The sequence below is a fragment of the Artemia sp. Qi Xiang Cuo genome, chromosome 19 (assembly GCF_049724085.1).
Source record: "Artemia sp. Qi Xiang Cuo chromosome 19, ASM4972408v1, whole genome shotgun sequence".
Taxonomy (NCBI): Eukaryota; Metazoa; Arthropoda; class Branchiopoda; order Anostraca; family Artemiidae; genus Artemia; species Artemia sp. Qi Xiang Cuo.
In genome coordinates, this window is record NC_142812.1 from 38,884,811 (window position 1) to 38,904,683 (window position 19,873).

At 35.2% G+C, this 19,873-nt stretch overlaps 1 protein-coding gene across 1 annotated transcript in view; it reads left to right on the plus strand.

Annotated features, from left to right (window-relative positions):
• LOC148940821 (uncharacterized) overlaps window positions 1-18,794 on the plus strand; it is an 89,357-nt gene extending 70,563 nt beyond the window's left edge. Inside the window, exons 6-8 of the mRNA XM_089105363.1 lie at window positions 12,877-12,940; window positions 16,358-16,483; window positions 18,040-18,794. Of these exons, the coding sequence (XP_088961489.1) occupies window positions 12,877-12,940; window positions 16,358-16,483; window positions 18,040-18,711 (862 nt within the window). The 3' untranslated portion in view covers window positions 18,712-18,794. The remainder of the gene's footprint in view (window positions 1-12,876; window positions 12,941-16,357; window positions 16,484-18,039) is intronic.
• The last annotated feature ends 1,079 nt before the right edge of the window (window positions 18,795-19,873 follow it).

Sequence of the window (19,873 nt, forward strand, 5' to 3'; positions counted from 1 at the left end):
CTAAACTCAAACCATGTGAAACCCAACCCAAAAAACCTTGCCCATAAAAAAGCTGACTCATGTAAAATTGGATTGCCATACAACTCGTCAGAGGAAAACTGACTCAGGGGACTTTATGCGCTATGGGTAATGCCTGTCAAGAAAACTAGATCATGCCCACTTCTAGCATCAACACTGACATCTTCGTCGTTGAATATGTCGAATGCATCGTTATTGCCAGTTAAACACCACACAATGATCCTACAAAGCACTGTCTACCAGCACCACCTTCATCACTCCGGTCCTTCAGTAGTCAGCCGTGATGAGTTGTCGCTAGAAAGAGTTGTCCACATGCATTTCGCTCAGTCCACTTTTGCTCGGTTGAGTCTTGCTGGTATGATGTTTGTGAATTGAGTTTTCCGTACATTGAATTTTGTCAGTACCATGGCTTATAATTATCATTTTCAATATTTTTAATTGTGATTATTATATAATAATTACTCATGATGGGTTTTACGAAAGGACTTTTTTTGCGATTTATACTAGGTGCAAGACTCCAATAACCATACGGATGTTTCTAAATCATAGATTGAAAGAAAACCCACCCTTTTGTGGAAAATGCACCAAAGAACACATTTTATCGATATGTTCGCACCTTTACCATCAAGTGGCGGCAGCTGGAGGGTGCAAGGGGTCTGCGTCCTCTAGATTTTGTCCTTACCCTCCAGAATTTTGAAAAATATTTTTCTTGTGGCATTATCACTGAAAAAGCCTTTTTGGGAATGTTATTCAAAACAAAACAATAAATTTGCCCCCCCCCCTTATATTGAAAAATACACCCCCCCCCTAAATTTTCACAAATTAGCGCCACAGTTAGCATCTACACAAACACCTTCCCCACCTAATATCCAAGAGCTTCATTCCTTCATTCATACCTTAATGGCACTTTTATAGAGAAATGATTTAGCTAAATCACACAGTCTTTTAACATCTATTTCTTCAAGCTAGATTAACTTCACTGAATGCTAATTCATGGCAAAAAAAAACAACGCTACAATCATGCAATTGACTCGTTATTCAGCCGGTTTATCTTTTCATATTCTTAATGAACTCATTCATTAAAATTTTGAATTTACACTTGGCTGCCTTTCAAACGTGTTGAAAATCACTCATTTCCATGTAAGATTTGTATGGTTCACTTTTACATTCCTTTTATGTAAAAGAAGTTCCCTACGATCAATATGCGTCAAAAATTATGTTGAACCAAAAAACTGCGTACCATAAATAGTTGAATGATTACTGTGTTAATTTGGAATATCACCATCAGTCGCCATATTTTGGGGACAGGGCTAAGGGAGAGAAATGTTTGCAAAAGGGAGAAGTGGGTGCCCGTACTAATATTCAACTGTTTGTACGATTTTAAAATAACTTTTGTTTGAATCAAATTGTCTTGACGTTTCGGTCACTTTGCCCCCCCCCTCCCACAACCGAAGAAGGATGGTTTTGGATGTATCTGCTAGGGAAGAGTCCTTGAAAGGTTGGACCCCAGTAACAAGAAAGTGGGCATAGAACGTGGAAAATTTGCATCCAATAACCAAAACACGAAGAATATGAAAATTTTTGGAGTTGTCTTAGTGTAAGAATAATGCTTAAAAGTGCAAAAATACAAAAGAATGAGAAAAAATCAAATAAAAGCACGGAGAAAAAGTAATCATAAAAATTGTCTGTCTGACTCAAAACAGGCAGAGATAAATGACGAAGACTTGAAAAGCTGAAGCTCAAATTAGCAACAAATAAAAAAGGTTAATATTTAATATAAACAACTTGATAATGATAATTTTCTTTGCTAAAATACATGTTTACGCCTGGTTAAAGCTACTGTTCTAAAACTTTTTTTGCCACACTTGCACAGGGTTGCCAATACTTTTAGGGACAAAAGTGTCCAAATCGGCCAAAAAGGGACACTTTTAGTGTCCATCTAGAAAATGAACCAATACACAGGGTTGCCACTATGAATTTTCAAAACCTGTGAAAAAAGTGCCGAAAAACCTGTGCGCAAAAATATCTATAAGAAATATCCCCAAGACGTTACCAAAGCTTAAAAGTAAAGTACAAATTAAAAGCAGTCGTATTTATTAAAAAAAAGAAGAAAATAAATACATTTCGTTTTTGATTTGGAAAAGTGTCCAAAAAGTGTCCTTATTTTCAAAAAGCTGCCTTTTTGACCTAATAGTGTCCCCGTGTCCTTCAGAGTGAAAAAGTGTCCAAAAGCCACTAAAAGTGTCCATTTGGCATCCCAGCACTTGCAGCAGTAAAGAATATTGTTCATACGCCGATAGTCTTAAGAGTTATCAGTATTATGAAGATTGAACTCCTCTTAGCGAAGTATTCTGGGGACAACTTGTATTGGGAGATTACTCCAGTGTGATTATTGATCGTTGATGAAAGACATATACTAGATATTAAATCCGACATCTCCTGGTGAAGATAATCATAGACTGCGCTCCAAGTAATTGCTTAGATCCAGCACTCCCTAGTGACGAATGATTGGAGACCATGTTTTAGCGCCAACTTTGGCGTTACAGCTTGACTTAGTCATGACTAAGTCAAACTGTTTATTGCGACAAGCCTTTGGCTCTCTCCTGCATTCAATAAAATAAATAAATAAATGACTTAGTCATGACCTCTATCGTCTTCATCAGACCTTTAAATCTAAGGTGCTTTAAATTTAATTATTCAGTACATAATTTTACTTCGTATATTTTATTGCAATTTAATCTATACGTTAAAACCACATTTGGCATAAAGTTCTTGATGCAGAAGATAGTGGCATATATAAAGCTTATTTCTGTCTTTATGATGCCTGCATGAACACGAAACTTCAAGCACTATCAAAGCACATTTCCAGATCTTTTACAAATTCCCATAAATTTGTTTTCGCAATAAACTTTTGCTATTAAGATTTTTTGCTATTAAGAATTTTGGTACCAATAGATACATCAAAAGAATCAGATTTTAATTCTGATTTCAAATATATAAGTTTCATCAAGTTTAATATTACCAATCAAAAGTTACGCGCCTGAGAAAATTTGGCTGATTTTCGAAAAAAGAAGGAAAGACCCCATAAAAGTTATAGAACCTTAATGAAATTCACACCATCATATTCAGCGTATCAAAGAACCCTACTGTAGAGGTTTCAAGCTCCGATCTACAGAAATGTGGAATTTTGCATTTTTTGCCAGAAGAAAGATCACGGATGCGTGTTTAGTTATTGTTTTTTTTCCCCAGGGGTGATCGTATCGACCTAGAGGTCCTAGAATATCGGAAGTGGGCTCATTGGAACGGAAATTAAAAGTTCTAGAGCCCTTTTTAATTGACCAAAAAAAATGGAGGGCAGCTAGGCCCCCTCCCACGCTCATTTTTTTCTCAAAGTCACCCAATTAAAATTTTGAGATAGCCATTTTGTTCAGCATAGTAGAAAATTCAATAAATATGTCTTTTAGGATGACTTAATCCCCCACAGCTCCCAGGGGAAGGGCTGCAAGTTTTGAACTTTGCCCATTGCTTATATATTGTCTTGGTTATTGTGAAGTATACAGACATTTTCAGGAAGAATTTTTTTCTGGTGGGGGAGGGCTCGAGGAGGGGGTTACTCGGGAGAATCTTTCCGTGGAGGATGTTTCTTTGGGGTAAGGGACATTTCTATGAAGGGGGTGCCACATTTCCAAGCATTATTTAAAAAACGATCAGAAATTAAATTAAAAAAAACCAGTTTTTTCAACTGAAAGTAAGAAGCAACATTAGAACTTAAAATGAACAGAAATTATTACGTATATGAGGGGGGTCACCCCCAAGTCAATACCTCACTCTTTACGCTACAGTTTTTTTTAGTGCTTTCAAAAGAGCTATCTATTCTAATTAAATGGTCTTTGTGATTCAGGGGTTTGTGAATTAATTTTTTTTTTAATTTTTAACGTAAAAAGCGTGGTATTGACTAAGGGAGAACCACATTATATACGTAATAACATATACGTAATAAAAAAAAAACAATAAAAAAAAACAAGCGATGCGGTTCAACACTAATCGAATCTTTTAAAAACGGAACTTTGGAGTCAATAAATGCATCAAAAGAATTGACTTACACTTTTGATTCTGAATATATGACTTTTATTAAGTTTAGTATTACTCATCAAAGGCTACGAGCCTGAGAAAATTTACCTGATTTTTTAAAGAGGGGGGAAACATCCCCTAAAAGTGAAAAATTTTTAATGAAAATCACACCGTCAAATTCAGCGTATCAGAAAACCCTATAACATAGGTTTCAAGCTCACATCTGCAAAAATCTGCAACTGTGTATTTTTTGCCAGAAGAAAAATATACGAATATAGAAGTTTGATACGTAAGTTAATTTGTAAATTACGTCAGAACCAAATTTAGAGACAGCCATTTAGCAAAAGAAAAGTAAATTTTTTATGAAAATTTTGTTTACTTATTCAATGCCGGCGAGCCAAAATAAAAGCTGCATTAACTAAAAAACGATCAGAAATTAAATTAAAAAAAACATGTTTTTTAAACTGAAAGTAAGGAGCGACATTAAAACTTAAAACGAACAGAAATTATTCCGTATATGAAAGGGGCTGTGCCCTCCTCAACGCCTCGCTCTTTACGCTAAAGTTTTTATTGTTTAAAAAAAAGAGTTGTGAGAAAGTCAAACTTTAGCGTGAAGAGCGAGGCGTTGAGGAGGGCACAGTCCCTTTCATATACGGAATAATTTCTGTTCGTTTTAAGTTTTAATGTCGCTCCTTACTTTCAGTTTAAAAAACTTGTTTTTTTTATTTAATCATTCCTGGATCAGCATCAATGACAAATTTTCCTTACGGGACAGTGTTTTTTTTTTGTTTTTTTTTTAAATGTGTTTTTAAGGTTTTGGCTGCTATGCGCTGTGGGTTTCTCTGTACGAGGGTGGAGCTATTGCTACAACCATAAGATTCAAGTGTGTTCGGCCCTGACCACAGTTCATATAATTATCCAGTATGATCATTCCCTATCTCACCCATTATAAAAACCCGGACTGGGGTGCGAGTGCTCCGGAGAACGTTTTTGCAGATAGAAACATAGGCGGAATCAGATCATTTCATGGGTAGACAAGTGAGACTGTGATCTAATCGGAAACAAGTGGAAACCCGCTATTACGAATAATGCACTTTGTTGGAAACAATCGGAAACAGACTAACCCGCATTCCCGCTAATGCAGAAAGAAGTGGGAGGAGCTTTTTGTTCGCACCGAGAACGAAGACCAGAAATGATCTGCGATAAGCTTACTGGATAATTATATGAACTGTAGCCCTGAGCATGAAAAGTTTCGCTAATTTTAAAGTGTAAATGGTAAATTTGGTAACATAGTAAATTTTAATATCAGTGTTTTTTTTTATTTATGCTGCTTCAATGCAAAAGTATTTCCCCCCCCCCACTAAAAAATAACAGTTTTCCTTTTTTTGGTTTTAACGCCAAGTTTGGTTTTAACGTATAGACAAAACGTATAGGAAAATTGTTTTTTTTTAGTGGAGGGAGGGGAAACACTTTTACACTGATGCAGCATGAATAAAAAACCCCTTAAATTAAAATTGACCAATAAGTAAAGACCATTTCATTCGAGTAAGATTTATCACTTCCGATAGAACGAGCTAAATTACATTCTTTATTTATATTGTTGATTTAAAGAGGGTTGGGCTAAAAGAGGTTGATATTGAATTGGGAATCAGCCAAACAGGGTTTTGTTAAACTGGGGTTAAGTTGCATGAGGAGTGAGTTAAACGAGGATTGCATTGAATGGAGGTTGAGTTGCACGAGGTTTGAATTACACGGGGTCGAGTTTTGATTGAGGGTTGAGCTGAACGGGGTTGATTTGCAAGAGGGCTCAGTTAAGCAGGGGTTGAGTTGAAAAAGGGTTCAGTTGCACGAGGATTCATTTACATGAGAGTTCAGTTTCATGAGGGCTCAACTGCAATAGAACCCTATAATAGCTGATACTACAAAAGAAAGGGCAGGGATTTTGTGCACATAAATTAATTTTGGGCAGGAAGGGCATATATTTGAAAGGCACCAAAACTAGATGAAACATGCAGTACATAAAAGAACTATATGAATAGATTCTGGGTAAAGGAGAATGTACCTTGAGATCTGCTTTTTTGTATGTGCCGTCAAAAGCACTAAATTTCGCCACTCTCGGTAGCAATGGTATTTTTTATTATTTTACTTATGCTATGGGCGAAATTGCCAAATATAGAAGAGGCTCAGGACACAAAGGCACGTACCCTGCACAACCGAAAAAAAAAAAATCAGAAGTTGGGGGGTCTCTTAATTAGTTTTCCCATCCTAACTTGTATTTTACTAGCTGTCGTGCATTACCTTTCCTAACTGTCTTCTCCAGCTTAACATCAGATTTTAATATTTTAGTGAAACCAGCCTGAGCAAAGCAAGGGTCATCTTCGAGGGCTGAAGGCCCAAGCGAGTAGAAGAAATCTAGGCAAAGAACTTCATTATGTCTTTGTAATTTGACTTTGCTGTGGCATGGATTCATAAAAAATGTTGGTAAAGGTTTAAGCCTCAGAGGTTTATTACCTCCATACGCCTAATAAAAAGAAAAAGTCCAGCTCGTTGGGTAGTTAAATTGAAACTGCAAAATTCTAATGTACATTTCCTTTGTAGAAAACAAAGCTAGGTAAAATCAGGGTCACCAGGATCAGAGGGCAAAGAAGACAGCTGTTCTCTTGGAAGACCAAATTAAACCCTTACCGCAAGAAAAAAAGCTTTTGCAGGCTTGCTCCACTTCTTGGACAGACTGCTGAAGGCATCCTTTGATAAATCTGGTGTTGAATAAGATTCTTTCCCCTTAGTTAGCCACTTAAAAATCACTTGTTTCTTCGTGGTAATAGTTTTGTTTAATATTGATTCAGCATCTTTATGTAAGGCTAGTATTTATCCAGATGGGCTAAAACATAACCGTATTACATGAGCCGTTGCAAATACGTATTGATTCAGTCCACTTGTTACACTATTTCAATGTTTTACCAATAAAAATTTTTACTGAGTCTTAACTGTGCAAATTTATTACTACATGTCATATACAGAGCATTTTGATCAAGACTAATTTACACTCTAAGATATTTCCCGTACTGTAAAGCTATCAAAACCTCTAAAAAAACCAAGAATATTTTCCCCACTGGGTTGTTGATATATTTATATCAAAACCAAACGATGGGACTTTTTTTGCAATTTCTCCATTTCTTATGGTAGCTTGGTCGATTTTAGCTTCTGAAAGGCTCATATGCACGTTCAATAATGCCTTGCCGACATTATCTGGAGTTATTCGCAATGCAAAAGTATATATAGACAAATAAATAAACAGCCTAGAAGGTATTGCTTATTTAAGTTGTGCATGGTATGAAACACAATCTTGAACGGAAACTTAATAAAGCTATGGGAGTGTAATTCCTTATTAGAAAAACTTTGTGGAAGTACTGAAAAGCTATATACAACATTTGGAAATATGATAGTTATAATGATGGTTATATAATAGGTACAGAATATAGTGTTCTAGAAAGACGATGGTCCTGAATAAGATCATCTATTCTAGCTCTAAATTAGCTAATAAGGGTGGCGTAGAAATGTTTCTAAAGGAGCACGAACCCGTAAAAAAATCCAGGACGATACAGAAAGGAGGAAGGGATACAAAGGTTGTAAAAAGCCTTCTCCACTGGAAAATATGCCATATTTTTAATACTGTTACGAATTTAGTGTTTTGTCTATATTTGGAATTTTAGAGCAAAAAGGGGCGTAAGTGTCTTTGTAAACTAATACATATGAAATCACTATTAGAAATCCTCTATTAGAAATATATGACTAAAAAAGATTCACTGAAATTATACAAAATGTTTTGAATGGCTTGAAAATCACAACATAACTCTGTGACTCAGCAAAGCAACACGCAAGATAGCCCACCGACTATGTGCTGCGTAATGTTTGTTCGTTTGGTGAAAGCACAAAGTGGCATCTGTAGTAATCAGTCTGTACTGTAGCATGTATAAAATACTACAATTTATACAACATTGCTTCGTATGTGGAAACTTGTAGACTGGAAAATAATATATATACATATTATATTATTATATATATATATATATATAATAATATAATATGTATATATATTATATAATATAATGTATATATATATATATATATATATGTATATATATATATAATAATATAATATGTATATATATTATTTTCCAGTCTACAAGTTTCCACATACGAAGCAATGTTGTATAAATTGTAGTATTTTATACATGCTACAGTACAGACTGATTACTACAGATATGCCACTTTGTGCTTTCACCAAACAAACAAACATTACGCAGCACATAGTCGGTGGGCTATCTTGCGTGTTGCTTTGCTGAGTCACAGAGTTATGTTGTGATTTTCAAGCCATTCAAAACATTTTGTATAATTTCAGTGAATCTTTTTAGTCATATATTTCTAATAGAGGATTTCTAATAGTGATTTCATATGTATTAGTTTACAAAGACACTTACGCCCCTTTTATATATATATTTATATATATATATTTATTTTATATATATATTTATATATATATATATATATATATATATATATATATATATATATATATATATATATATATATATATATATATATATATATATATATATATATATATATATATATATATATATATATATATATATATATATATATATAAAAGTGATTGGAGGGCAGCTAGCCCCCATGCCCTTTGTTCCCAAAAGACATCCAATAATAATTTTGCGGTAGCCATTTTGTTCCGTAGAGGTGAAAGGTCCAATAACTACGCCTCTGGGGAAGAACCCCTCCCCACTGCCCTTGGTGCATAGGCTTTGAGCATTAAGTCGAAACTTATGGGACATGTGTAGGGAGATGTTGAACTGCCCAAGAGGCACTATGTGCTTGCTGCTACTACTATTTCTACCACTATTACTCCTACTACTAATACTTCTACTATTACTACTACAATAACTACTACTACTAAAGATGTGGGTAGTAAGAAGTAGTCCTATGAATTGTTTAAGGTATTAAGTTGAACTTCTCAGGGCGTGTTGAGGGGGGTATTCAACTTACCAAAAGACAGTACGTACATACTACTACCACCACTATACTACTAGTGCTAGTACGATTATTGCTACTACTAAGGCTAAGGGTATTAAGGTAAAACTTTCAAGGAATGTTTAACTAAATTAAAACATAATATGTACAGGCAGGTTATCAAAGGGGTGTATCAGCAACATCCCAGCAACGCCTTAGGATATTAAGCTAAAACTTCTATGGCTTCTAATAGTACTACCACTTTTGCTAATACTTCTACTGCAACTTCTGCTACTATTGAACTGCATCAAAATAGTTTAAATGCATCGAGGTTGTCAAAATGGCATAGGCGGGATATCTTAGGACTGGAAAAGGGTATAAAGTATAAATTTTAAGTGAAGGCTTATATTGCTATTAAACTAAATCAAAAGGCACTATGTGCATGCTGGTTGTCAAAAGGAGGTGTCAGCAATAGCTAAGGAACGGCTGAGGGTATTAAGTTGAAACCTCAGGGCTAGTACTATTATTACTACTGTTAGTATTTTTAAACTAAATCATTAAGATTTAAGTGCATCCAGGTTCTCAAAGGGCCATATGTCCGAGGAGCAAAATATAGTGTTTAGTTTTATTCTTCAGGAAGAGTTAGGGGGGGGCAAAAATAAATAAGTACTATGCATATCTAGATTGCCAAAAGGACGTATGTGCAATGTCACAGGAACAGCTCGGGGTATTGCGTTAGAGCTTTCAGAGCATGGTATTGGGGATATTGAACTAAATCATAAGACACTATATCCCTCCAAGTTTGTCATAAGGGTGTATTTGTGTTATCTTAGGAACAGATAAAGGTATTAGGTTGAAACTTTCAGGGCATGTTGAGGGGGTGTTTAACTAAATTTGGATGTTAGAAGGGCGTAATTGCATCATCTTTGGAATCACTAGGGACATTAAGGTGAATTTCAGGGGATGTTGGGGTGTATGCTTAGCAAAACCAAAATGTACTATATGCATGCAGGTTGTCAAAAGGGAGTATCAGCAATATACGCCTGAGATATAGAACGCCTGAGGGTATTAAATTGAATCTTTCAGAGCAACTAAAACTACTACTGCTTATGTAATATTATATGTGTATTTAATGAAGAATAAAACTTATCTTATCTTATCTTATCTGCTACTTCTACTACTGCTACTACTACTACTACTACTGCTACTACTACTGCTACTTCTACTACTACTACTACTAATACTACTACTAGCACTACTATTGCTACCACTACTGCTACTACTACTACTACTACTACTACCATTACTACTACTACAACTACTAACATCACAACTACTACAGCTACTACTACTACCCCTACTAACAATAATAATACTATGGAACTAAATCAAAAGAGTTTAGGTGTATCCAGGCTGTCAAAATGGCACAGATGCAATATCCCAGTAATGGAGTAGGGTGTTAAGTTGAATTTCTCAGGAAAAGTTGAGGGGGACGTAAAACTAAATCAAAATAAACTATGTGTACCCATATTGCTGAGTTTCCACTTCTAGGAATGTCTCCCTATTTTAGGAGAAAACGTCTAGTGCGGTCGTCCACGCTGGACCACCCAAATGCAACAAATTACCTAATCTTGTCGACTTTACAAAAGTACGTTGACAAAGACATAGCTTACCTTGAATTTAAAGACTACTCTTCAGGCCTCTTCAACGAATTCAATGCGGGTTTTCGATCCGAGCTCCCAAAGCTAAGTGTCAGTAAACATGTGAATGATATTGTCTCTAATTTCATGAAATTGGACTATATTTGCAGTGTTGGTTCTTTTACAGAACTATATCCCTACCTTTCAAGTGAGTACCTGCCTTTAAACCAGACATATGTGGGAATAGCTGCAAAGAATTCTATGCAAGAACTAGATGATGCTCAAGAGTCACGGGATGAAATTGATCTCTTTTACAAGTCTTGTCAAAAATACTATACAGTCCTAATCAAGTAGATCAAAGACCGGTCCAAATTTGAAAACGGAATATATGGCATTTTGGGTTTAGTTGAGGCAAGAAATGCAAGAAATTTGAACCCAAATCTCTAAGACCCCTATTAGTACGATTTCCTATTCTAACAGAAAAGTTTTCCCTGCAGAATACAGACATAGAATGGAGGTCACAGGCAATGACTGATGAGGGCTTCATTTGGAAGATGCTCGAGTGGAAGAACTGTCAATGGAACAGAACTGTAAGGATAAACTTAAGCTGAAGACTCACAGTGGCAAAATCAAGTACCAAGAAGTGCCGAAGCACACATCGCTGATCTTCTTGATACTTTTTAGCAATGTCTCAGCTGAGCGTTTGTCTTCATGAACTGTCATCAACTGTTTTTTTTTTTGTTGGAATTTGAGCAGTTGAAAAGGGCTTTTAGAAAACGAAGAAATTAAAAAAAAAAAAAATAAATAAAAATGAAAAACTTTGTCTAAGTGTTGAGTGTATGTTTGTGTAAGATGATGTTCAGACAAAGTTTTTTATTTGGGAGTCTTTGAGGTAAGAGAGAGATTAAATTGGGATGATGGGATTATAAGGTAAACAGAGGGATTTTGGAGGTAAAATAAAGTATTTTTTTGGAGTTTGATAGTTGGTGCCACCGTGGAAGGGGTTCCCTATACCGGAAGGGCACCCTGCAAAGCGGCTAGGCAGATGTTGTAATAATGTTGGTTAATTGGTTGTAGAATGCCCCCAAATGAAATCTGTAAAGTATTAACTGCTCAAATTTATAGTTTGATTGTTATGATAAAGTAAAGTTAAAAAATTTTGTAAGTTTTTTTTAGTGTAGGTGGTATATAAATGTAGTTATTAGTTTCGGAAATAAAGAAGTTAGTACCACTGAGAGGAGAGGAGGTGGGATTTAATCAGAAATAAAAAAAAAAAAAAAAAAAACTGTCAGGGTACAGAAAACTGTTGCTGGCTTCAAAACGAGGGCAAGTACTACGTACGATGAAGTTCTGGAGATGGCCCTTATTTAATTTTTTTTATATAAATTTCTCGTTAGTGTAAAAGATGTTATGTATTATTGTTATCTGAAGCAAGATTAACAAGTTGATGTTGCGTTGTGCTTTTCATGTAAATTCTATGGAAATCTGGGACAAAATGTTCTTTTATTTCTAGGGAGAATATACACGTATACGTATTAAGCAACCATTCAGTAAATGCGTTTTTAACACGTAATAGTTGACTCTCCGATCATTCAGCAATGTAAAAAAGTGGATGTGAACTCCAGGTGTTCAATGAATGAAAAACAGTCCCCCTTGTATCTTTGTTCTGCTGCATCATTTATTGCATCAAGTAACAACATACCTTATAAAAAAATGAAAAAAAAACGATTAAAGAAAACAAGTGATCATGCTCCGATCCCCACCTAGATTCTAATTTACTCTTAAAGATTCATGCGGAGAGCTACGTGCTTAAATATCCTAATTTTTTCCGTTAATCTATCATACCAAGTGGAGATTACAACCAACCACTTGATAGTTTGACTTTTTTTGCAATGAAGCGATTCAAACTAAATTAGATTATTTAATTTTGACTTTGTTAATCAAAGTTACTATTTATCTGCAAGCACTCTCAGTGAAAAAAAAAATGAAAAGAACTTTTTGACAGAAAGTCGCTAATCTTTTTCGAATGAATTACCTTCTGTCGGGCCGATAGGATGCATTACAGAGACCATAATTAATCCGAAATGATTTAACACGTCTTACTATTTTCTTTTTGTAGGCATTCAAGATCGGTTACCTCGCCCGTCCTAGTAACAGGAGAATATTCAGAACTAGATAAAAAAGTAAGTATTCCGATTTATGGTTTTATTTTCAGTTAAGTTAGAATTTGAACCGAGTCGAATTCCGTCTCGGTAGTTGGGTTTCATATCCTTGATGAAAATGCAGTATCGGGTTCAGATCGGAATTACAGGATATATTCATTTTAGAATTGGAAAATTCTTATCTCTTGCAAGCTTAATTATGCATGTTAAGAGTAAAAGATTTTTTATTAAGCTTGTTGCTCAACTTAAAAAAACTTCTTCAACTATCTATGATAAAATTAAAAACAAAAATCGGCAAAGTCTTTAGATTTGCTTTGTGTTGGAAGACTTCCAAGAATTTCGTTTTCAATCACACATACAACATAGTGATGTCACTTGATTATTTTCATTCTATAAAGAATGTGTTCCCGATCTCTGTTATGATTGTTAATTATTTGTTATTGTTTATTATAATTATTCATTTTTGGCCCAAGACAAAGAATAATTCAAAAATATAAGCAAATTATATTGCTACTACTACTACTACTACTAACAACTCACCGCAGCACCAAGCCACCTGAGGCCAACACAGCTACGCATGCTCCTCTTCCACCCCCAAACTATTAAAAGCTTCCCTTTTTACGCCCATCCACTAGGTTCCCGTTTCCTTTAAATATTTTTTTATGACGTCCTCCCACCCCAGACGGGGACGACCTGATTTCCGTTTAGCCCTAGACGGTTGGCCGAAAAGAACACTCTTCGGCAATCTATCATCCTTCATCCGCACAACGTACCCTAGCCACCTCAACCTTTCTTTCATTATAGCCCAAGAGAGCGGTATTGAACCACATTTTTCGTATAGCCTATTGTTTGAAATACGGTCAGTCAGTCGGGTACCCAGAACAATTCTTAAGCAATTTCTCTGGAAAACATCTAGCAAATCTTCATCCGCTTTTCGGAGCGTCCATGCTTCAGAGCCATATTTGACCACTGTCATCACTGTAGCTTCTAATATTCTAATCTTGGTTTGCAGACTTATCTTCCTATTCTTACAGACTTTTTTTAACTGTGAAAAAAAACCCTGAGCCTAGGCTATTCTATTTTTAACATATTCACTGCTCCCACAATCTTTACTAATAATACTACCAAGGTAAGTGAAGCTGCCCACCTGATCAATCTTTTCGTTACCCAACGTCACCTTTTCATCTTCACTTATTCCTAGCCTTAGTGACTTAGTCTTCCGAACATTAATTTTCAAACTAATTCTAGCACCCTGAACTCGCAAAACCTCTAAAACTTCATTCATTTTGCTCACACTTTCATCTAGGATGCTTAAATCATCAGCATGATCCAAGTCCAGGAGACTTCCCCCCCCCCATGTTATTCCGTGGTCTCCCATTGCCTTTCCTGTGCTCCTTAAAACAAAGTCCATCAAAATAATCCATATAAAGGGGGATAGAACACAACCCTGTAAAATTCCAGTAAAAATTATATTACTGGAAGTGTAAAATGGACTATAGTGTTAGCCCCTCTTATTTTATTTGTAGCTGGATGGATTCAATTGGATCGAGCCTCGGGCCTCAAAAGCCCATTGGCTTTTGTTCCATTGGCTGTTCTCCACTCAATGTCAGGACTCGAACCCATGTCCCGAAGGACATGCTCCAGTGTACCGTCCACTCGGCTAGGGTGGCTCAGTCCCCTTTGTGCATTATACAGATATGAGAGGATAAATTTTTATTATCTGCTATTTTAGGCTGATGGTACTAACAAATAATTAATGATGATTGAGCTCTGGAGCGTGGAAAAATTCCAGAGTTTGACGAATCCTGCCAAAACTTAGCTGTATATCTAAATGCCGTGCCGTTTTTAAATATGTTCTTGATGGAATTAATACAGGAAGCCATAGTCAACTTTGAATTCTTTTGAATTTTTGGATTCTTTGAATTTTTTGAATTCTTTGAATTCTTTATTGCACCCATAACTTTGTTTACAAAATTTTATCTTCTTATTAAAAAAAGAGAAATCATTGAACACAGAGTGACTCAGTAAAACTATTGAGGCTGAACACTAAAGTTGATGTAATTTTGAGTAATATTTACATTTTTTTAATTATTAGCAATAATTCTCTCATTCAGGCTATCAATTAATACTGTTCCTTTCCTCCCATTGACATCAAAGGCTATTTTTGCTGAGCGACACTATTATTTAATTCATTCATTCTAAATCAGATGATATGGTAGACATTTTTTTTCACGTGAAACATTTCACAGAAATTTCAGAAATAAATTGCCAAACACTCTTTACAAACCAAGTGGTTTGACAAACTAAAGGGCAAATAAAAAGTCCAAATTTTGTAAGTGAAAAAAAAAAATCTTAACATTATTCTCTTTGAAGTCAGGATGAGCCTCAAAGACGAAGCTTGCAAAAAAGTTTTAATAGTCGCTTTCTGGAGGTCATAAACATAGTAGTTAAATGAGCAGAAGCAGATACTTGAAAAGAGTCAAGAAGAAGTCAGAAATGTGCTTTACGACACAAACCGATGCCAAGTTGGTAGCCTTTATTGACAGAATTTACGAATCGATCCGTCTTGAATATATTACCCAGAAATTGTATATGACTCAATCAACTACCAGTTTCAAACTTTTTTTTACCACGCATATTTGATACTTAACTGTCACCTCGCGTTGTTTACCTCATTTTTTAGGGGGTAATTTTAGAATATTTTTACCTGTTTTATAATAGTTGCGGCATGCACCTCAATCTGATTAAGAACAAAATATAGCCCATAGTAACCGAAAATTTTAAAACGTGTGAAAAAAACTGTCAATTGAAGAAAATTGCTATTTGAATTTGACTCAGGAATAATAACTATTATTTCGACCAATCTTAAAGGTAAAGTTTATTGCAAACACAAGTTTATGTGAATTTCGAAAACGGCCTGAAACCTCTCAAAGTTGGTGTCAGATCAAAATAAAAACTGCACCATTGCAATCTCTATAGCCAAAATCGTCATATAGGAGAATTACATTCCCCTATCTTGAGCAACAAGGATGATTACTTTTTCGCATGGGAACTATGCGAGCAGGGGAAGCAGCTATGCATTTTTTTTCTGAAAAAAATAGCTTCTATATGTTACTTCTGTTTCTAAGTTCGAGACTTCTTGAGATAGAATGATAAAACTATGATAATAGTGTGAAATACAATAATGAAAATTATCATTTTTATGTTTCAGCACTATTAATAGTGAACAAACAGCAGTAATAGCATAAAGCAGTAACAGTAAAAATTTGTCAGGTTAGTGATTAAAGTATTTAACATTTTCACGTTCATTTTGATTTTATGCCATAAAAACTACTCAGATTTAAGCCACTGCTAAATTCTTTTACCTCCAAATGTGGTAATTTAATAATTGTTGCAGTTGTACCTCAGATATGGGAATGTCTAGCTTTTCTATTTTAGGTTGAACAACTGGCAATTGCAAGTCAAGCTGAATGTCGATGTGTTTCCGAGTATTGTTCAAGACTAGAAATTCGAAAGATATCAGAAGGACTTTATCATGTTGCAGGAAGGAATGTCTTCATAAGGGTAAGTAATGAAAACCCTCTCAAAACAATTTGGTCATTCAAATTTAAAACAACAGGTCGTTTCTCATTGGTTTTGATGCTGGCGTTCTGTCAATTTAGCACTAATTTCTAAGAGGAGGAAGGCCAATTTTAAGTCTTTTTGGGATGATGGAGGTAGATTTTAATTCCTTTATAAATGAATAAACGATTCTGTCTATGAAATACTACTTTTTTGCAGCCTATTACTACTGCAAATTTTTATGTCAATCGTTTGGCGTCGTTTGAGTCGTTGTCAGGCTTAGTTTCTTTTTCTCTTGTGTAATTTACAGGACCAAGTTCTTTTTTTTTAATAAGAAATTGCAAAAATAACTGGAATATTGATGATATTTAGAAATCGCTTTGCTTAATAAATCGAATTTGTAAAAACTCAAACCTGTGCAGCAAAAAATTATACAATTGTTTATTACTGAAGCTATCGTGTTGTTTATTCATAGTTACATGGGTCCTTAAAATAGAAACTATACGAAAGCTCCCTTTGTTAATAGAAACTATACTAAAGCTTTATTGATTAATAAAGAACTTGAACTTGAACTAGGATGGTAGCATAACGAGGGTGTTTTATCAGGTGAAAACAAGAACCTAAAATATTATCTTAACCCCTGAATTATGATTGTAGCTGCTTCTTCTGCTCTAAGGCATTTTATCTCTCTGTACTTGTCCTAAGTTTTAGTTTTGTCCCTTGTTTTTTTTTGTTTTTTTTACGCATATCACAAGCTTAAACTCCCCTATACCCCAAGATATCCAAAATCTGCGTAATCTAAGCCAGTCCTAGTTTTTCCTCACAATCCATGACCACTTACTTCATTTAAGTCTTAAAACAAAGAAAAACCCATCAAAACGAAAGTGGAAAGAATGTAACCCTATTTCCAGCAAAACTCAACTGGGAACCATCCAATAAGCTCGTTATATAACTTAATTGATGCTTTATTGTTTCTTTGAGAACGGTTATTATTTAAAGATAATTACCTGAAATTTTAATCAAGGGAAGAGCTTCAAGAACCCCATGTATGTCCACTGAAAAAAAAGCCCGTTCAAGATAAGTATCCATTAATGGTACATGTAAATCAAGGTATTTTTCAATCTTCATATGCAAGCTACATGTATAGCCTGTGCATCTTCTATCTTTAAGAACACTCATTCGTTCTCAGTGAAATTGATAGAATAATGTTTTATGGAAATCTTCTGAACCCTCATCAAAAATAGTATTTGTAGTATATAATAGCCTAGATTTAAATTTTGAACCAAGAAGTTACAAGGAATGGAAATACTTTATCAAAGCAAACTTTTTTGTACCTAATCACCAGTAATTTAAATTGTGTTGTTTTCTTATAGAAGGAAAAGGTCTTTCTTTTAAGGGGACAGGAGCTTTGGGTTCAAGACTTCAAAACTAAATTATGCCACATCTTGAAAGAATTCCTCCGTTATGAGATACTATGCGTAAGAAAAAACTAAAATATCACCTTAATTTTCCATACACCCTTTTTATCCGAATTAAAAAAAAAAACTACTTTTTTTCAGTTGCTGAAAGACAGACATGTTATGGTGAGAGTTGGAGGAGGTTGGGACACGCTTGAACACTTTTTAATTCGTCATGATCCCTGTCGAGGTGGTTCTAATACAAGCAGTCGAAGTCGAAGCCCAACTCCAGATACAACTGGTCTTCTACAGAGAAAACCCTCAAGCGACAGAAAAACAATTAATTCAAGAAGTACTTTGACCCCATCTAAAGTTGGGTCAACACCGTGCCTAATAGATTTAAATATTTCGCCAGTTACAACGCCTCGGCGTGCACAGCCGGTCCGTAGAGCTCAAACTGCTGGTCTGCCAGTTAAAAAAACTGGATCTGTTAACAAACAATCTTCTAATGACTTGACAGAACATTTTTCCCAATTAACAGAATCACATAAATTGAAAGCCCCAGAAAGACCATCATCTTTCATAGAAATTCCTAGAAAAGGTCATTCTGTCCCTAGCACGCCTATTTCTAGTGGTCTACCACCGAGACCCTTAAATGCAACCGCCCGGAAATCAGGAGTGGGGCGGACAGCTAGTTTCCATTTCGGGACACAAAGGCAAGTTTTGTCAAAGCCTCTTAATAATCTAAATATTAGCGCCTTCAATATGAATGCAAAGAAAACAGTGAGCAATAATGCTCTTAATGAAATGGATTCAAAGCCTCGTTGGAAATAGTGCCGTATGTGTATTTGTGCAATTGTTTCGTTTCTCCATGTGTCGTTATTTATTTTAAATGTTCAATAAAATTCGCTTGCACATTTTTAGAAAATTGCATCTACAGAGCGGCTAGGGCGATTCAAATTACAGTATGTTACGTAGCATAAATATTGCAGGGCAGAAAATAAAAATAAAAAATGTGCAGATGATTATAATCAAGAAACGTTGGTTGGTGCTAGGGATGTCACAGGCCTTAAAGATGCAGCAAAAGCAGCTTTGATATTGTATGACTCGTTTCCTGCTTATTTCTTTAAGTGAAAAAAAAAAAAAATCAACACCCTTTGAAAAAAATACTTATTTTTTCTTAGAACCAAATTCAGTATATTCTAAATAGGAAAACCAGGGCCGCCAATTGGGGACGTGTTTAGACTATAAAAATACCTTCTTTTGATATTTTCATGGAAAAATACCTTTTTTAGAATTTTCACTGCAAAAAACGAAAAAACAAGAAAATCCACATCGTACCATCCTTTACATTTTTGTGAATTTGCGCCCCTGAGGAGAACAAAAGTAAGTAATTATGTAAGTATGGCGGCACAAGACCCCCAAGATCTAAATTGGCAATATTGATGTCCATTATGTGGTCCTTCAGCCAGGACCTACAGTGGGGACTTGAGGACCAGCCACTCTGTGCGCTCGATCACTCCTTCTGCTTCTCTTTCCTAGGTTCCACCAGATACCCATGCAGAGCTGGTTCGACTATGGCTAAGCTTACAGACTCACACCATTGACCCGCGTCCCAAACCAAAAAAACTGGCCACGCCAGGGATCGAACCCTTGCCCCTGGGACAAAGAATTGTTCTCCATAAGGAGAACAAGGACTGAATCAATCAAATTGAGACTGATAACGGATTTCATTAAAAAAAAAACATTTAAACCTCCTTACGTTTTCGCTTGTTCGGAGTATATCAACCCCTTGACCATATTTAATTTAATTGCAGAGTCACAAAAGACTACTTTAATTAAAACCGAAATTAAACTGGTAAGAAAAATTGTTTATTGGTATTTATATATTTATTTTACTAATTTCATTTTTCTTTTTTATATTTCATTTAATGAAAATTAAAAATGCGGTTTTTGGAAAACAGGTTTACTTAGTGATTTTAGGAAAACCTTACTT